Below are 16,525 nucleotides of genomic sequence, written 5' to 3' on the forward strand. Positions count from 1 at the left end.
GACCTTTTCATACCCCCACTATCCACGTCGGCGTGGAGTTGAGAATAGAATAGTGTGGCGAGCGCAGCGAGCCACCGAGCCCGAAGCGCGGCGAGCGCAGCGAGCCCCGCGAGGGGACACGGATACCTTCACAGGTAAACGCGTCCCTTCGCGGGCTTCACAGGTATCCGCGTCCCCTCGCGGGGCTCGCTGCGCTCGCCACACTTCGGGCTCGGTGGCTCGCTGCGCTCACCACACTATTCTATTCTCAACTCCACGCCGACGTGGATAGTGGGGGTATGAAAAGGTCGGAGGACGCGTACCGCCGCCCCTCGCGGGCTCGCTGCGCTCGCCACGCTTCGGGTTCACGTTGATCGTGGGGTGGCGTTAAAAATTGTGGGGGCCATTTAAGACTTCAGGGGGACTATTAGGGCTCTGTGGCCCATTTAACATTGTTTCCTATGGAAAAATCGCGGGCATTGAGGCATTTAACACTAAAATCGCGTCCAATCACACTTTTAACATTGATCCCTATGGGAAAATCGCGGGCATCGCGTCGCACCCTTTTTTTAGTGCATGCGATGCCCGCGATTTTTTACCCCCGATGACCGCGATGGACATCGTGGGCGCCGTTCTAGGTAAAGAGTACCCATTTTTTTTTTACATTTTAAGTCACTTAGGGGATCATTCTGATTGACTCGGTCCCCGGCATGTTCGCACCGGGGGCCGATGTTTTTGCATATGCGCATGTGCAGGGCTGCTGTGTGGGCTGGACACATGGAGGAAACCCCCCCCCCCCCAGGTTTCCTGGGCGTACCCAGGAAAATGTTGGTGTGTGCCCATGCAAATGTGCATCCATGCGAACGCAGGCAGCTGCCTGCCGGGGGTGGGTGACTGATGTCACAGGATGTCAACAGCCCGCCGGAATTCTCGGACCCGATGCCGCAAGTCTAAGTCAGCCCAGACTGGGGAAAAGTCAGCAAGCAGGGGAAAAATCATTCGATGATCAGTCGGCAACCATCGAATGATTTTGCCCCCGTACGCTACCATGCGAAAGGAGGTTTATGCAAAACATTCATTCGCAAAGCGGCGGGGATGTTCGGAGCATGGTGGGGGGCGGGCATTTGCACATCCAAAGACTTAACAGAAATACTAACCCCAAATGTCACTATTGTCAAATCATACCAATGCAGCCATCTACATGGCAGGGCTAATCCTGGACTGTGGCGACATTTGTAGCTCAATGTAAGTAAATTGTTAATACTTTATTAAGAATATTAGATTAGCCGCTTCCCTGCATACAGCTGTGATGGGCCAGTAAAATTGATTGGGCCACTTTCATTCTGAGTATGACGTGACTGTTCTAAGAGGGTTATGCTGATCGTTGTAGTGTCATATTGGAGGGTCCGGGGTGCCTCCTGGTAGTGATGCCTTAAATGTATAGGCACAGTGGTGCTAGTTTGAGGTAGCATAGGAGTGCCATTGTTGTGGCTGGTGGCTTACCATAGGTTTGCAGATGCATGTTCTCTGCGTTACTACAGGTTGAGTATCCCTTATCCAACTATCCGTTCTCCAAATTATTCAGAAAACCATACTTCACAAAATGTACTCCATTTTTTGTTTCTAAAAACCTACTGGGGACATGATATGTAACTGGCACTACTGGGGACATGATATGTAACTGGCACTACTGGGGACATGATATGTAACTGGCACTACTGGGGACATGATATGTAACTGGCACTACTGGGGACATGATATGTAACTGGCACTACTGGGGACATGATATGTAACTGGCACTACTGGGGACATGATATGTAACTGGCACTACTGGGGACATAATATGTAACTGGCACTACTGGGGACATGATATGTAACTGGCACTACTGGGGACATGATATGTAACTGGCACTACTGGGGACATGATATGTAACTGGCACTACTGGGGACATAATATGTAACTGGCACTACTGGGGACATGGTATGTAACTGGCACTACTGGGGACATCTGGAACTGACTCTACTGGGGACATGATATGTAACTGGCACTACTGGGGACATGATATGTAACTGACACTACTGGGGACATCAAATGTAACTGACACTACTGGGGACATCTGTAACTGACACTACTGGGGACATGATATGTAATTGGTACTACTGGGGACATCTTTAACTGGCACTATTGGGGACATCTGTAACTGGCACTACTGGGGACATGATCTGTAACTGGCACTACTGGGGACATCTGTAACAGGCACTATTAGGGACATGATCTGTAACTGGCACAACTGGGGACATGATATGTAACTGGCACTACTGGGGACATGATATGTAACTGGCACTACTGGGGACATCTGTAACAGGCACTATGGGGGACATCTGTAACTGGCACTACTGGAGACATGATCTGTAACTGGCACTACTGGGGACATCTGTAACAGGCACTATTGGGGACATGATCTGTAACTGGCACAACTGGGGACATGATATGTAACTGGCACTACTGGGGACATGATATGTAACTGGCACTACTGGGGACATCTGTAACAGGCACTACTGGGGACATCTGTAACAGGTACTATTGGGGACATCTGTAACTGGCACTACTGGGGACATGATCTGTAACTGGCACTACTGGAGACATGATCTGTAACTGGCACTACTGGGGACATCATATGTAACTGGCACTACTGGGGACATGATATGTAACTGGCACTACTGGGGACATCTGTAACAGGCACTATTGGAGACATCTGTAACTGGCACTACTGGGGACATGATCTGTAACTGGCACTACTGGGGACATGATCTGTAACTGGCACTACTGGGGACATCATATGTAACTGGCACTACTGGGGACATCATATGTAACTGGCACTACTGGGGACATGATATGTAACTGGCACTACTGGGGACATGATATGTAACTGGCACTACTGGGGACATCTGTAACAAGCACTATTGGGGACATCTGTAACTGGCACTACTGGGGACATGATATGTAACTGGCACTACTGGGGACATCAAATGTAACTGACACTACTGGGGACATGATATGTACCTGGCACTACTGGGGACATCTGTAACTGACACTACTGGGGACATGATATGTAATTGGTACTACTGGGGACATCTGTAACTGGCACTACTGGGGACATGATATGTAACTGGCACTACTGGGGACATCTGTAACAGGCACTATTGGGGACATCTGTAACTGGCACTACTGGGGACGTGATCTGTAACTGGCACTACTGGGGACATCTGTAACAGGCACTATTGGGGACATGATCTGTAACTGGCACAACTGGGGACATGATATGTAACTGGCACTACTGGGGACATGATATGTAACTGGCACTACTGGGGACATGATATGTAACTGGCACTACTGGGGACATCTGTAACAGGCACTATTGGGTACATCTGTAACTGGCACTACTGGGGACATGATCTGTAACTGGCACTACTGGAGACATTATCTGTAACTGGCACTACTGGGGACATCTGTACCAGGCACTGTTGGGGACATGATCTGTAACTGGCACAACTGGGGACATGATATGTAACTGGCACTACTGGGGACATGATATGTAACTGGCACTACTGGGGACATCTGTAACAGGCACTAGTGGGGACATCTGTAACTGGCACTACTGGGGACATGATCTGTAACTGGCACTACTGGAGACATGATCTGTAACTGGCACTACTGGGGACATCATATGTAACTGGCACTACTGGGGACATCATATGTAACTGGCACTACTGGGGACATGATATGTAACTGGCACTACTGGGGACATCTGTAACAGGCACTATTGGGGACATCTGTAACTGGCACTACTGGGGACATGATCTGTAACTGGCACTACTGGGGACATGATATGTAACTGGCACTACTGGGGACATGATATGTAACTGGCACTACTGGGGACATCTGTAACAGGCACTATTGGGGACATCTGTAACTGGCACTACTGGGGACATGATCTGTAACTGGCACTAATGGGGACATGATATGTAACTGGAACTACTGGGGACATGATATGTAACTGGCACTACTGGGGACATGATATGTAACTGGCACTACTGGGGACATGATATGTAACTGGCACTACTGGAGACATGATATGTAACTGATACTACTGGGGACATGATATGTAACTGGCACTACTGGGGACATGATATGTAACTGACACTACTGGGGACATGATATGTAACTGGCACTACTGGGGACATGATATGTAACTGGCACTACTGGGGACATGATATGTAACTGGCACTACTGGGGACATGATATGTAACTGGCGCTACTGGGGACATGATATGTAACTGACACTACTGGGGACATGAAATGTAACTGGCACTACTGGGGACATGATATGTAACTGGCACTACTGGGGACATGATATGTAACTGGCACTACTGGGGACATCTGTAACTGACACTACTGGAGACATGGTGTGTAACTGGCACTACTGGGGACATCTGGAACTGACTCTACTGGGGACATGATATGTAACTGGCACTACTGGGGACATGATATGTAACTGACACTACTTGGGACATGATATGTAACTGACACTACTTGGGACATCAAATGTAACTGACACTACTGGGGACATGATATGTAACTGGCACTACTGGGGACATCTGTAACTGACACTACTGGGGACATGATATGTAACTGGTACTACTGGGGACATGATATGTAACTGGCACTACTGGGGACATCTATAACTGGCACTATTGGGGACATGATATGTAACTGGCACTACTGGGGACATCTGTAACTGGCACTATTGGGGACATCTGTAACTGGCACTACTGGGGACATGATCTGTAACTGGCACTACTGGGGACATCTGTACCTGGCACTAGGTCGACATGGGGGTTTTTCACAGTTTTTTGACCCAAATATCCACACAGTCGACATGGACACAGTGAAGTGCACCGCATTCCCTCGCATCGCTCGCCATGCTACAGGCACGGTGCCTTGCTACGCTTGGCACACCATTTTATTCTCCCACCACGCCCTAGTGGATAGTAGGGCATGAGGCATGAAATACCGCCTGTCGGCACATGTCTGCTCAAAAAACAGTGAAAAATCCAATGTCGACCTAATGACCTGCCGACCTAGACCCATGTCGACCTTGACCCATGTCGACCTTGCTGCCTGTCGACCTAGTGGTGTTAACCCAATGCTTGTCGACCTGTTGATGTGCTTATACAACATAAATGATACCTGATGACACCTCATTCAAATATAAAAAAATTCCAAAATACGGAATAATCCATTATCCAAAATGCTTCTGGTCCCGATAGGGTTACCACCTAGTCCCTTTAATTCCGGACACATGTTAATTACACAGGTTCTGTGGCAGTTTAAAATCAGGTGAAGTGGAGTCTTGAAGTCAGCAAGCCACAGAACCTGTATAATTAATATGTGTCCGGAATTAAAGGGACTAGGTGGTAACCCTAGGTCCCGAGCATTTTGGATAAGGGATACTCACCCTGTATTATTATGTAGGATGCAAGTCTCTAGCTTGTTTGTTGCAGTGTTGTGGGGGTAATGTGTTACTACAGGTAGACCAGTATAATCCGGCACCCATGGTTCCAGCACTGTGCCGGATAATCCATTTTGCTGGATTATCGATGCTACATCCAGAGGCATCTCAACAGCTTTCCCGCCTAACCCCCCACTACCTAAACCCCAATCTCCCACGTTCTAACTCTACACCTAGGACTAACTAAGCCCTTCTGCAGTGTACGGTCATTGGGTGGACACTGTCTAGGTCGACAGTCATTTTATATGATGTCCATGTTGACCTATGTGTCTATTCACCGCAGAGAGGGGGTAGGGGCACAGCACTAGCCATAACCCCCAACAGCGGCGAAAATGGGGGGACTGGTCTTGTGGAAGTGCTGCGTACATAGGCCACGCCCCATACTTGCCTATATTTTTTCATTCCTCTCCGGGAAAGGAGACCAGATACTACGAGTAAAAGCAGCAATTTGTGGGTCCGCGGTTTGGGGGAGGGGCTGAAATGATGCAAAATGATGCAATTTGCACCCTCTCCCTGCGGACCCGCAAAATTCAGACTTTAATGTTGTGGGGAAGGGGGTTGCGGGGTGATGCGGGAGACTTGGCCACCTTCCCAGGGGCCGGGAGGGGGACCCGTTTTGTGGGAGCCATGACCCTTAACTGGGAGACCACCCTCCCTTATTTTGGGCGTGGTCCAAGGATTTGGATACCATTGAAATAAGTAAGAAGAGCACACAGGGAAGAGGGCCCTGCTTGTGAGAGCTTACATACAGTTCTTAATACTTATGGACCCAAATAAAGATTAAGTGGAGTAGATGCCAAGCTTCTGACACATAATCCAGCCTCACTTTTATTGAATTGTAAAGCAGGAGGTGGGGCCATTACACTATTATTCTAAGAGGAACTTCCTATATGTTTCATTGATCTCTAACACCTTTATGAACCTTTTTCTGAACTGCAATGATCTATTTTTGCCAGCAGGTGGCAGCATGGTTGTTCTCTACAGCCGTGGCCGGAATCTAGCAGTGGGTGATAAATGCTGGATAATGTGGAGACGCAGTGCAGTGTTTGGCTAGCACTCTACAAATCATATAAAATAACAGTTAGGGTGAGTGGGGCTAAAAGGAACCAAAAAAGTCTCCCACTGTAAATAAATTGCAGCAGCCTTCTTAAAACAGAAATTTGATCTTCAATATAGCATTGCCTTAATAACCCAAACAATTAGAGGTTTAGTTCTTCACATCATCTTCAGAACAACTACAGTCGGTATGGGGTCAATTTACTAAGATGGGAGTTCTATTGAATATGGGATGTTGCCCATAGCAACCAAACAGATTCTATCATCCACAGTTTCCTCCCCTCCTGCATTCTAAAATAGCAGCAATCTCCCTCTCTCCCTCATTAGTCTAGCAATCTCCCTCATGTCACCTAGCCCACATTACAGTGATACATCATAGTTACCTCCCCCCCTGCATTCTGCAGGAGACTGCCTGACATAGCTGCAATCTCCCTCTCTCCCTCATTAGTCTAGCAATCTCCCTCATGTCACCTAGCCCACATTACACTGATACATCATAGTTACCTCCCCCCCTGCATTCTGCAGGAGACTCCATGACATAGCAGCAATCTCCCTCTCTCCCTCAGTAGTCTAGCAATCTCCCTTATTTCACCTAGCCCACATTACACTGTTACATCATAGTTACCTCCCCCCCTGCATTCTGCAGGAGACTGCCTGACATAGCAGCAATCTCCCTCTCTCCCTCATTAGTCTAGCAATCTCCCTCATGTCACCTATCCCACATTACACTGATACATCATAGTTACCTCCCCTCCTGCATTCTGCAGTAGACTGCCTGAAATAGCCGCAATCTCCCTCTCTCCCTCATTAGTCTAACAATCTCCCTCATGTCACCAGCCCACATTACACGGTTACATCATAGTTACCTCCCCTCCTGCATTCTCCAGGAGACTCCCTGACATAGCAGCAATCTCCCTCTCTCCCTCATTAGTCTAGCAATCACCCCCATGTCACCTAGCCCACATTACACTGTTACATCATAGTTACCTCCCCTCCTGCATTCTGCAGGAGACTCCCTGACATAGCAGCAATCTCCCTCTCTCCCTCATTAGTCTAGCAATCTCCCTCATGTAACCTAGCCCACATTACACTGTTACAGTTTTGGGGAAAATAGGAGTGAGAGACAGATACATTTACATTAAATCGTCAGCGCCATTTCCCAGCACTTTAGCAAGTATAATAGCTCAAATGATTCAGATGTAGCAGTACACCGCCACGCTTCTAGGTGCCACGTTCACAATCTCTTTTCACAATTTCTCCATATATGGAACTAGACACACCCTTTGGGTGGAGCACGACACGCCCCCTCAATGGGACGCTGTTCAAAATTCTGCTACCAACTATAATCTCACTGAAATCAGTTTTCAAAAGTAGGCAAGTATGGTATTATCTTCTAGAAGGTTCTAAATAAATAGTCAGTAGAATATGACTGGTTGCTATGAACTCTCATCTTAGCAATTGTACCCCGGGCCCTATGTATCTGCTGCTTTGTAGCACAGACACAACCAGATATACAGTATATGTAGTCATGTACAATTGGTATACATCTGTTTGGAGCATAATTGCTTCTACAGTATATGGAACATAACTACGTGAGTTGACAACACATAGAGAACCGCTTACTGGGGGTTACAGTAGATGCCCCTGATTGAGGAACTGCTGGCCAGACCTGGCCACGGTTGTCCCGATTTTATGCTGGGATATGTCAGGTGGTATACGCTATGTAGCAGCTTTCTCTGAGCTTAGTACAGAATAACCCTGCTGCAGGCTTCATACAGTATGTGCAATATTACATCCCACTGCTACATAACCTACTTTACTAATAAATCCTGCCTACTAATGCCGACACCAGTAACTGCTGACGTACTACTGCTGGGAGAATCTGGGGATCACACAGAGGAGGAGACTGGGAAGGGCTCCCAGAGACAGCACAGAACTCATTCCTCCGAAGGTTCTAATAACGCTCCCCCAGGATACACATTCCCTTATAAATAATGAACAAGTCTGCTGGCAGCAATCTGATGAGGGTAAAAATAAACGTATGTAATTATTGCACAGGCACACCGGTAGCGCTTTATTGGTGCCAGTCATGTATTGCTAATATACATATATAAACAGATTGTTTAGTAAACATTTTAAAGTGTAAATATCAGCCAAGAGCATTAAGAAATGATATGGTACTTGATGTATAGATATACAGTGTATTGTGTAGTAAGTGCTAGGAGTTCCCTGCAGAAGATATAACATATATGTAACAAACAACATTACTGGGAAAGCAAGAGACCATTTCCTCTACTATCAGCGACGGACTGGGCCGCCGAGTCAGCCCTGGCATTTGTGCACACGTGCAACCTTTGTCACGCACGTGCACATGCTGGGCACGTGCAAGAGAGAGGGGAATAGTGGCGTGTTATGCCCCCTCTCTCCTGGACCTCAGGAGCACACAGAGAGCTGCTGGACCCGCTGCGAGTCCAGCTGCTCTCTCTGTGTACCGACTGGGAGGCGGAGCCTCCACCTTGCAAGAAGAAATTGTCCCACCCGGCCATCGGCTCTTTTGGAATTTGCCAGAAGTGCCAGATGGCCAGCCGGGCCTGTCTACTATGGTATATGATACTATAGCATAGTTGTCAGCCAGTTCAGTGAGGCAGGGGGGGGGGCGGAGCCACTGAGAGGCAGGGCGGCCAGTGGATCATCAGTGTGGAGGCATGGCCAACGTGATTGCGTCTTCGTGGCTATGCCCCACCCCCCGATGAGCATTGCCGGTATTTAATGCATTGCACGGTGGGGGCGGGGCTACAGTGACGCAATTCATGTCATTTGCTGCCCAGATTCTGGGATGCTTTCCTACCTTTCCAGGGGGCCGGGAGGTTGACCCGATTTCTGGGACCCTTCCAGCCATTCCGTATCTCCTTGAACTTTCCATTGAATCATGGAAAGTCTAGAATTCTCCCTGAGGCTGGGCTACCATGGGTGTGCACAAGGAAGTGATGATGTCACCACTCTCCGGTCTCCGCCCACTGGGAGTATGTGTGCTACAAGAAAATGGTCACCACTCTGCAGAGCACTGATATGAATGCTAAACATGTAATGAATTGCATGATCCTGGACCACGCTTGCCTACTGTCCCGTATATAGTGGGAGGCTTCTGAAAACTGGGTTCTGGTTTCTGCCCCCTGGAAGGGTAGCTACAGTAAGTCTCTGCCCCACCACACCACCCACCAGCTGCAAGGCCACACCCCCGCTATGATGCTAACATACATCCATCCTCCGCCCCCCTCATAGACTGCCAATTAGTAGAGAGATCCTCTGGCCTGGTCAGTGTGCATAACATGCTTTTATTTTGCATTATTGTATTTGTAGGGCGATGTCATGGATTCCAGTCAAAAGGTTTCTTGGATCCAGGGTCAATATGCCAAATACATACCTGTTCTGAAGCGATCTAAAGAGAACATGGCTAAATCAGGTACTGGGGACAACCATATAACCACATGGGCAGCTATTTGCAAAGCTGGAAATAGAACATTTTTATGCACTTACATTGGGCACAATTCAGACCTGCTCACCGTGCTGCAGGTTTTCGGAGCCCAGCGAGCAGGTAATGGCCATCCCACGCCTCCCCACTCAAGTGAAATCCTGCCAATGTGCACGGCTGCAAATTCCTTTGCAAAGCTGCACACGGGGGAGAATATGGAATCACTCACGTCCAATGGATTCCACCCTGTTCACAGTGGGTGTGGTATATGGTCCCCACAGTCGGGATCCCGACAGTCATTAGCCCAACGTCGGGATCCCTACTGGCTGGAATTAAACAGTGGGGAGAGCGCAACAAAGCCCCTTGCCCCTATTCTATTCTCCCACTATGGGGGCCGTGGACCCCCACAAGGGAGAATAGCCGGTGGCCGTCGGGACCCCGAGTGTCTGGGTTTTGACTGTCGGGATCCTGATGTCGGGGTAATGACTGTCAGCAAACTGTCCGACACCCATTCGCAGCCACTGAGTCAGTCTAGACTGACTCAGTGATGCAAAGGCCATGGGGAGAAGAAGGACGCTTACTGACATCAGCGACCCTCTCCCAACGGCCGGGAACGCCTGAGTTTCCTGGGGCACTCCCAGGAAACGCTGCATTAGTGTGCGTCTCATGTTTCCCAAAATCGCAACGGCTATTCTGGACAAGTGTGCTTCCAACCTAGACCTGTATAGAATTGAACATTTTCTCAGCTGTGTCCGCCCCCCCCCCCCCCCTCATATTGTTGCTCCTCTGCCAATTATAGCGCTGGTTTCTGGTATCGCACAGAATAAAATCTAAAATTCAAATTCTCCCAATTATGTCACTCCGCCACCAGGGGTGGCCAAACCTGTCCCCAAGATCTACCAGCAGTTCATGTGTTTCAGGCAATCTGTGGATCTATAGTCATGCTTGACAACTTTTCATTTACCCTCTCCGAGAGAAGCCAGGAGAGGAGACAATCAGCAGTGCTTCTGGGGGCGGGGCCAGAGCCTGCTGTCATCAAACCCTGCACCTATCCTAAGAAGTGCTGCGATTTGCGGGTGTATGTGGAGGGGGCGGGTCTAAAATGATGTCATTTGCAGCCCCGCCTTCTCCGTGTACACCCGCAAATGACGATATTTAACCATCAGGGTATGGAGATGCCAGAGGGTAGGGATTCGGGGGTTTTGCAGAAGTCGAGAGGCTTGCCCACCCTTCCAGGGGCCGAGAGGAGGACACGATTTTTGGCATCCTCCCAACCTTTCAGGGAGGGTAGGCAAGTATGTCTATAGTAGGAATGAAGAAAAGCATTTTTGAAAATGTGACAGTTAGTAATTACTACAGCTGTGCACCAGCTAGGGAGTCTGGGGAATGTGACAGTTAGTAATGACTACAGCAGTGCACCAGCTAGGTGATCTGGGAAATGTGAGTTAGTAATGACTACACCTGTGCACCAGCTAGGGAGTCTGGGAAATGTGACAGCTAGTAATGACTACAACTGTGCACCAGCTAGGTGATATGGGAAATGTGACAGTTAGTAATGACTACAGCTGTGCACCAGCTAGGGAGTCTGGGGAATGTGACAGTTAGTAATGACTACACCTGTGCACCAGCTAGGTGATCTGGGAAATGTGACAGGTAGTAATGACTACAGCTGCGCACCAGCTAGGGAGTCTGGGGAATGTGACAGTTAGTAATGACTACAGCTGTGCACCAGCTAGGTGATCTGGGGAATGTGACAGTTAGTAATGACTACAGCTGTGCACCAGCTAGGGAGTCTAGGGAATGTGACAGTTAGTAATGACTACAGCTGTGCACCAGCTAGGTGATCTGGGAAATGTGACAGGTAGTAATGACTACACCTGTGCACAGCTAGGGAGTCTGGGAAATGTGGAAATTAGTAATGACTACAGCTGTGCACCAGCTAGCGAGCCTTGGGAATGTGACAGTTAGTAATGACTACACCTGTGCACCAGCTAGGTGATTTGGGAAATGTGACATTTAATAATGACTACAGCTGTGCACCAGCTAGGGAGTCTGGGGAATGTGACAGTTAGTAATGACTACACCTGTGCACCAGCTAGGTGATCTGAGAAATGTGACAGGTAGTAATGACTACAGCTGCGCACCAGCTAGGGAGTCTGGGGAATGTGACAGTTGGTAATGACTACAGCTGTGCACCAGCTAGGTGATCTGGGGAATGTGACAGTTAGTAAGGACTACAGCTGTGCACCAGCTAGGGAGTCTAGGGAATGTGACAGTTAGTAATGACTACAGCTGTGCACCAGCTAGGTGATCTGGGAAATGTGACAGGTAGTAATGACTACACCTGTGCACAGCTAGGGAGTCTGGGAAATGTGGAAATTAGTAATGACTACAGCTGTGCACCAGCTAGGGAGTCTGGGGAATGTGACAGTTAGTAATGACTACAGCTGTGCACCAGCTAGGTGATCTGGTAAATGTGGCAGTTAGTAATGACTACAGCTTTGCACCAGCTAGGTGATTTGGAAAACGTGGACCATTGGTAGATCTCGAGGACTGGTTTGGCCAGCCCTGATCTACACAGTCACATTATCACATCATAGGATCAGCATCATTTTTCCAGTGGTACAATCTGCTAACATTATTGCAGCAGAACCTTCACAGTATAATGTCGCGTGCTCACACATTCCACAGTGCGTTCTGCTAACTCCCTAAGCATCCAGCCATTATTTGTACCCAGCTGCGTGTTCCAATTTCACTGCTGTATTTTCTAGATTGGATTTGTATTGTATAATATTTTTTCTTGTGCATGTGTTATAATTTATAGTAATATCTGCTCTCTCTCCCATGAAAGTCCTTACTGTATAGGACTACGGCTCTCCTATGTAATAACAAAGAGATGCTCCTGCAGTGTTTTCATCTGTTCCCTGATAAATGTAGGTCGCACTGACACTGAGACCTACTCCGGGCTGGAGGGAAGATTTGATGACGGGTGTGACGATTCTACTCCTCTTCCCAAAGAAGTCGGCGGTCGCCGCTCTCAAGAGACTGTTCTGACATATTTCATACATTTATCCAAAAATGAAGGGGAGCAGGTATCCATGAAAACATATGGAGATAGCATTATTACATGCTAGGAAGAACATATAATACTCGCTAATACTATTTACTCCCTTCCGTGCCAACATAACAATAAAAAAATAGTTACAGTATTCCGAAAATGATAACTACATAAGTTGCTTGTCTCACGCTGTATAAAGGAACCCCACTAGTGCAGCGGTCCTCAAACTATTTTGCTCTGGGACCCCATCAAACAATAAATATAATGACAGGACCCCAGGAAGTTAGTGCCGAAGGTCATCACATTGTGGAGGCACAGAGTGATGGGAGGAGTCTAAAATAACAGACAATTCAACAGATTTCTCAGACTCCTTGAATCACTGACTGAGATTTGAAAAGTCGTCAGCCTGATGGTCAGCAACATGGAGTCGTGACCCCATGCTGAGAAGGTCAGGACCCACAGTTTGAGAACCGCTGCACTAGTGCAACGCAACGAATCAGAGGAAAAGTGGGAAATCACATGTGGATCCTGTCCAACGCGGGATGCGGTCCTTTGGTCTACAGCATGATGGTCGACAGTCATTAGGTCGACATGGGAAAAGGTCGACATTGGAAAAGGTTGAAAGGTCATTAGTTCGACAGGTCGTTAGTTCGACAGGTCATTATGCAAGGGGATGTGGTGCACTTTAAACTGTGTCCATGTTGACTGTGTTGACATTCAGGTCAAAAAACAGTGAAAACCCCACATGTCGACCTTTTGACTGTTGACCTAGACATTGTCGAATGAATGACCTGTCGAACTGTCAAACTGACAAACTGTTTAACTAATGACCTTTTGACCTATAACCATGTCGACCTAGACATGGTTATAGGAGAGGAGCGACGGGGGGGCTGGGGTAGTAACTCTGCAGTATGGGCATCTATTGTACATACGTGTAACTACAGAGATATAGGGACCTTTTATGTAGCTCCGCATAGGCTTGAATATGTCACTGAAAAATAACATTAATAACCTGCATTGCTCTGCAGATTAATTTAGATAACATCGATAAACTCATCGCCAATGGCTCGGACGTGAATCAGGAGGATAGATGTGGACAGAACGTGATGCATGAGGTGAGGTCCCCTGTTAGTACATATCACTTCTGCTGCGACGTGTGCATGGTACACGTTCTCCACGAATATCTGTACCCCGTAGGACTGCATGCTTGTAACCAGAGACATAAGGGCATCGCTACTTTACACATAGACTCACAATAAACATATCATCATTTTTCTATGTATGATTTTTTTATATGTATTTTTTCACATATTTTTTCACAATTTTTTCTTTTTGACGCACCCTTTATCACTATTAGTTGCTTACACAATACCCTACATTCTATGACACTTTACACTCTATTACACTTCACAGCTATATTTTATTTATGTGATGCCCTGGGGTGGTTTTGCTGGACTGGCTTGGGGGTGCCCTGCGCCCCAGGCATGAACCCCATATTGCTAGGGACCTGCTCTTATGAGGAGACCTTAACGTGGTGAGCAGATGATATATTTGGCCAAATGTATGCTAACATCCTCAGAAATGAATTATAAAAGGAATACATGTTAGCAGTAATGATTCCATAGTGCACCTGCAAACCCCCGCTGTCTTGCATATAGCTAAAAATCTCAACCAGAGACATAACTCTGGTAGGCAATGAAGTCATCTGCCGCTGGGCTCCTGCTCCCAAGGGGGCTCCTCTCCTCCCCTGCGAGTTCGAATCAGTTAATTGAAAGCCAATGGTATCACTTCTGTGGCTGATCCCTCCTTGCAGGACCATTGATGTCACACTCTCTTTATTCTATACATCATTTATGCCTCCGGGCAACTGGGACAAACTTATAGCACTGCTTACAATGCACACTCAACGGCCGTGTCTTCCAACCCTAGGTGGCTAAAAGTTGGCACATTGAAGTCGCCCAGTTCCTGATTGAAAGGCAGGTTGATATAAATAAGCAAGATCATTATGGGGTCACCCCACTGCATGTTTCTGCTGCTGTGGATTACCATGACATGGTCACCCTGTTATTAAAGCATGGAGGTGAGCATATATCTATGTTACTGTATATACAAGTGATGCTAATATAGGATTCTATTCTCCCTACCGAAAAATATAATGGCATTGTAAGTCACCAAATATTGGTCTGTCTCTTAATAAACGATTTAGTTCAACATGAGATACGGTCATTTGGTCTACAGTAAGTTGGTCGACAATCGTTGGGTCGACATGGTTCTAGGTCGACATGGTCTATGTCGACAGTCAATAGGTCGACATGGGGTTTTTGACTGTTTTCGGACCCGGCATGTGCCGACAGGTGGTATTTCATGCCCTACCATCCACTAGGGCGCGGTGGGAGAACACATAGTGTGTTGAGCATAGCGAGGCACTGTGCCCAAAGCATGGTGAGCGCAGCGAGCCATGTGAGGGGACGCGGTGCACTTTTACCAGTGTCCATGTCGACTGTGTTGTCACTTAGGTAAAAAAACAGTGAAAAATCCCATGTAAACCTTTTGACTGATGACCTAGACCATGCCAACCTAATGCTTGTGTCGACCAAATACCTGTCAACCTAGAATCATGTCGACCTAGAACCATGTCGACCTATCCCCATGTCGACCTAATGGTGTCAACCTAAAGACTGTCGACCAACTTCCTGTAGACCAAATGATCCTATGCCTTCATCATATGGGGGTTTTCTCTTGGTTCCCCCCTGATTTAATGTCTATACAGTATGTAAAGGTGACATAGATTTAGGATCTTCATTAACTCCTCCAATTGTTACCAGCTAATATTAATGCAACAACAAATGGTAAACAGACTCCGCTGCATTATGCCGCTAAATACGATGCCGTCAATTCGCTGAAAGTTCTGTTCAAGGAGGGGGCAGATAGCCATGCCCGGGACCACAAGCAGCGCACTCCTCTTCAACTGGCCGCAGAACTAGGTAAGAGACATCGCCCTTCTTATTCCAACAGGCAGAGAACGTTGGCAACTGATTTTGCATAATATGATGCCATCGCGCCAGTTCCTGACATTTACCCTTCCCTAACCCACATGTCTACATCAGAGGTGGCCAAATCAGTCCTCAAGATCTAATAACAGCTTCTGTTTTCCAGACCCCATAGCTGGTGCACAGGTGACGTCATTACTAACTGTTTTTTGTTGCACTCATTCCTAACCGACACATTCTACAGATCCACAGGTGGTCTGGAAAACATGAACTGTTGGTAGATTTTGAGAACCGGTTTGGCCACCCATCAGTGGCGTAACTATAGCACCGCAGCCCCCGCCACCGCGGGGGGGGCGCTGTGCATGTGGGGGCGCCGGGGGCTGCGGTGCTATAGTTA

General features: G+C 47.6%; 1 protein-coding gene across 1 annotated transcript in view; it reads left to right on the top strand.

The window, feature by feature from the left end:
- Positions 1-8,544: 8,544 nt before the first annotated feature.
- Positions 8,545-16,525, top strand: part of LOC146081331 (uncharacterized) — a 97,475-nt gene continuing 89,494 nt past the window's right edge. Inside the window, exons 1-6 of the mRNA XM_083189481.1 lie at positions 8,545-8,635; positions 9,969-10,071; positions 13,018-13,172; positions 14,167-14,253; positions 15,068-15,218; positions 15,964-16,122. Coding sequence (XP_083045607.1) covers positions 8,603-8,635; positions 9,969-10,071; positions 13,018-13,172; positions 14,167-14,253; positions 15,068-15,218; positions 15,964-16,122 — 688 coding nt within the window. The 5' untranslated portion in view covers positions 8,545-8,602. The remainder of the gene's footprint in view (positions 8,636-9,968; positions 10,072-13,017; positions 13,173-14,166; positions 14,254-15,067; positions 15,219-15,963; positions 16,123-16,525) is intronic.

This window comes from Crinia signifera, chromosome 5 (assembly GCF_055691185.1).
Source record: "Crinia signifera chromosome 5, ASM5569118v1, whole genome shotgun sequence".
Lineage (NCBI taxonomy): Eukaryota > Metazoa > Chordata > Amphibia > Anura > Myobatrachidae > Crinia > Crinia signifera.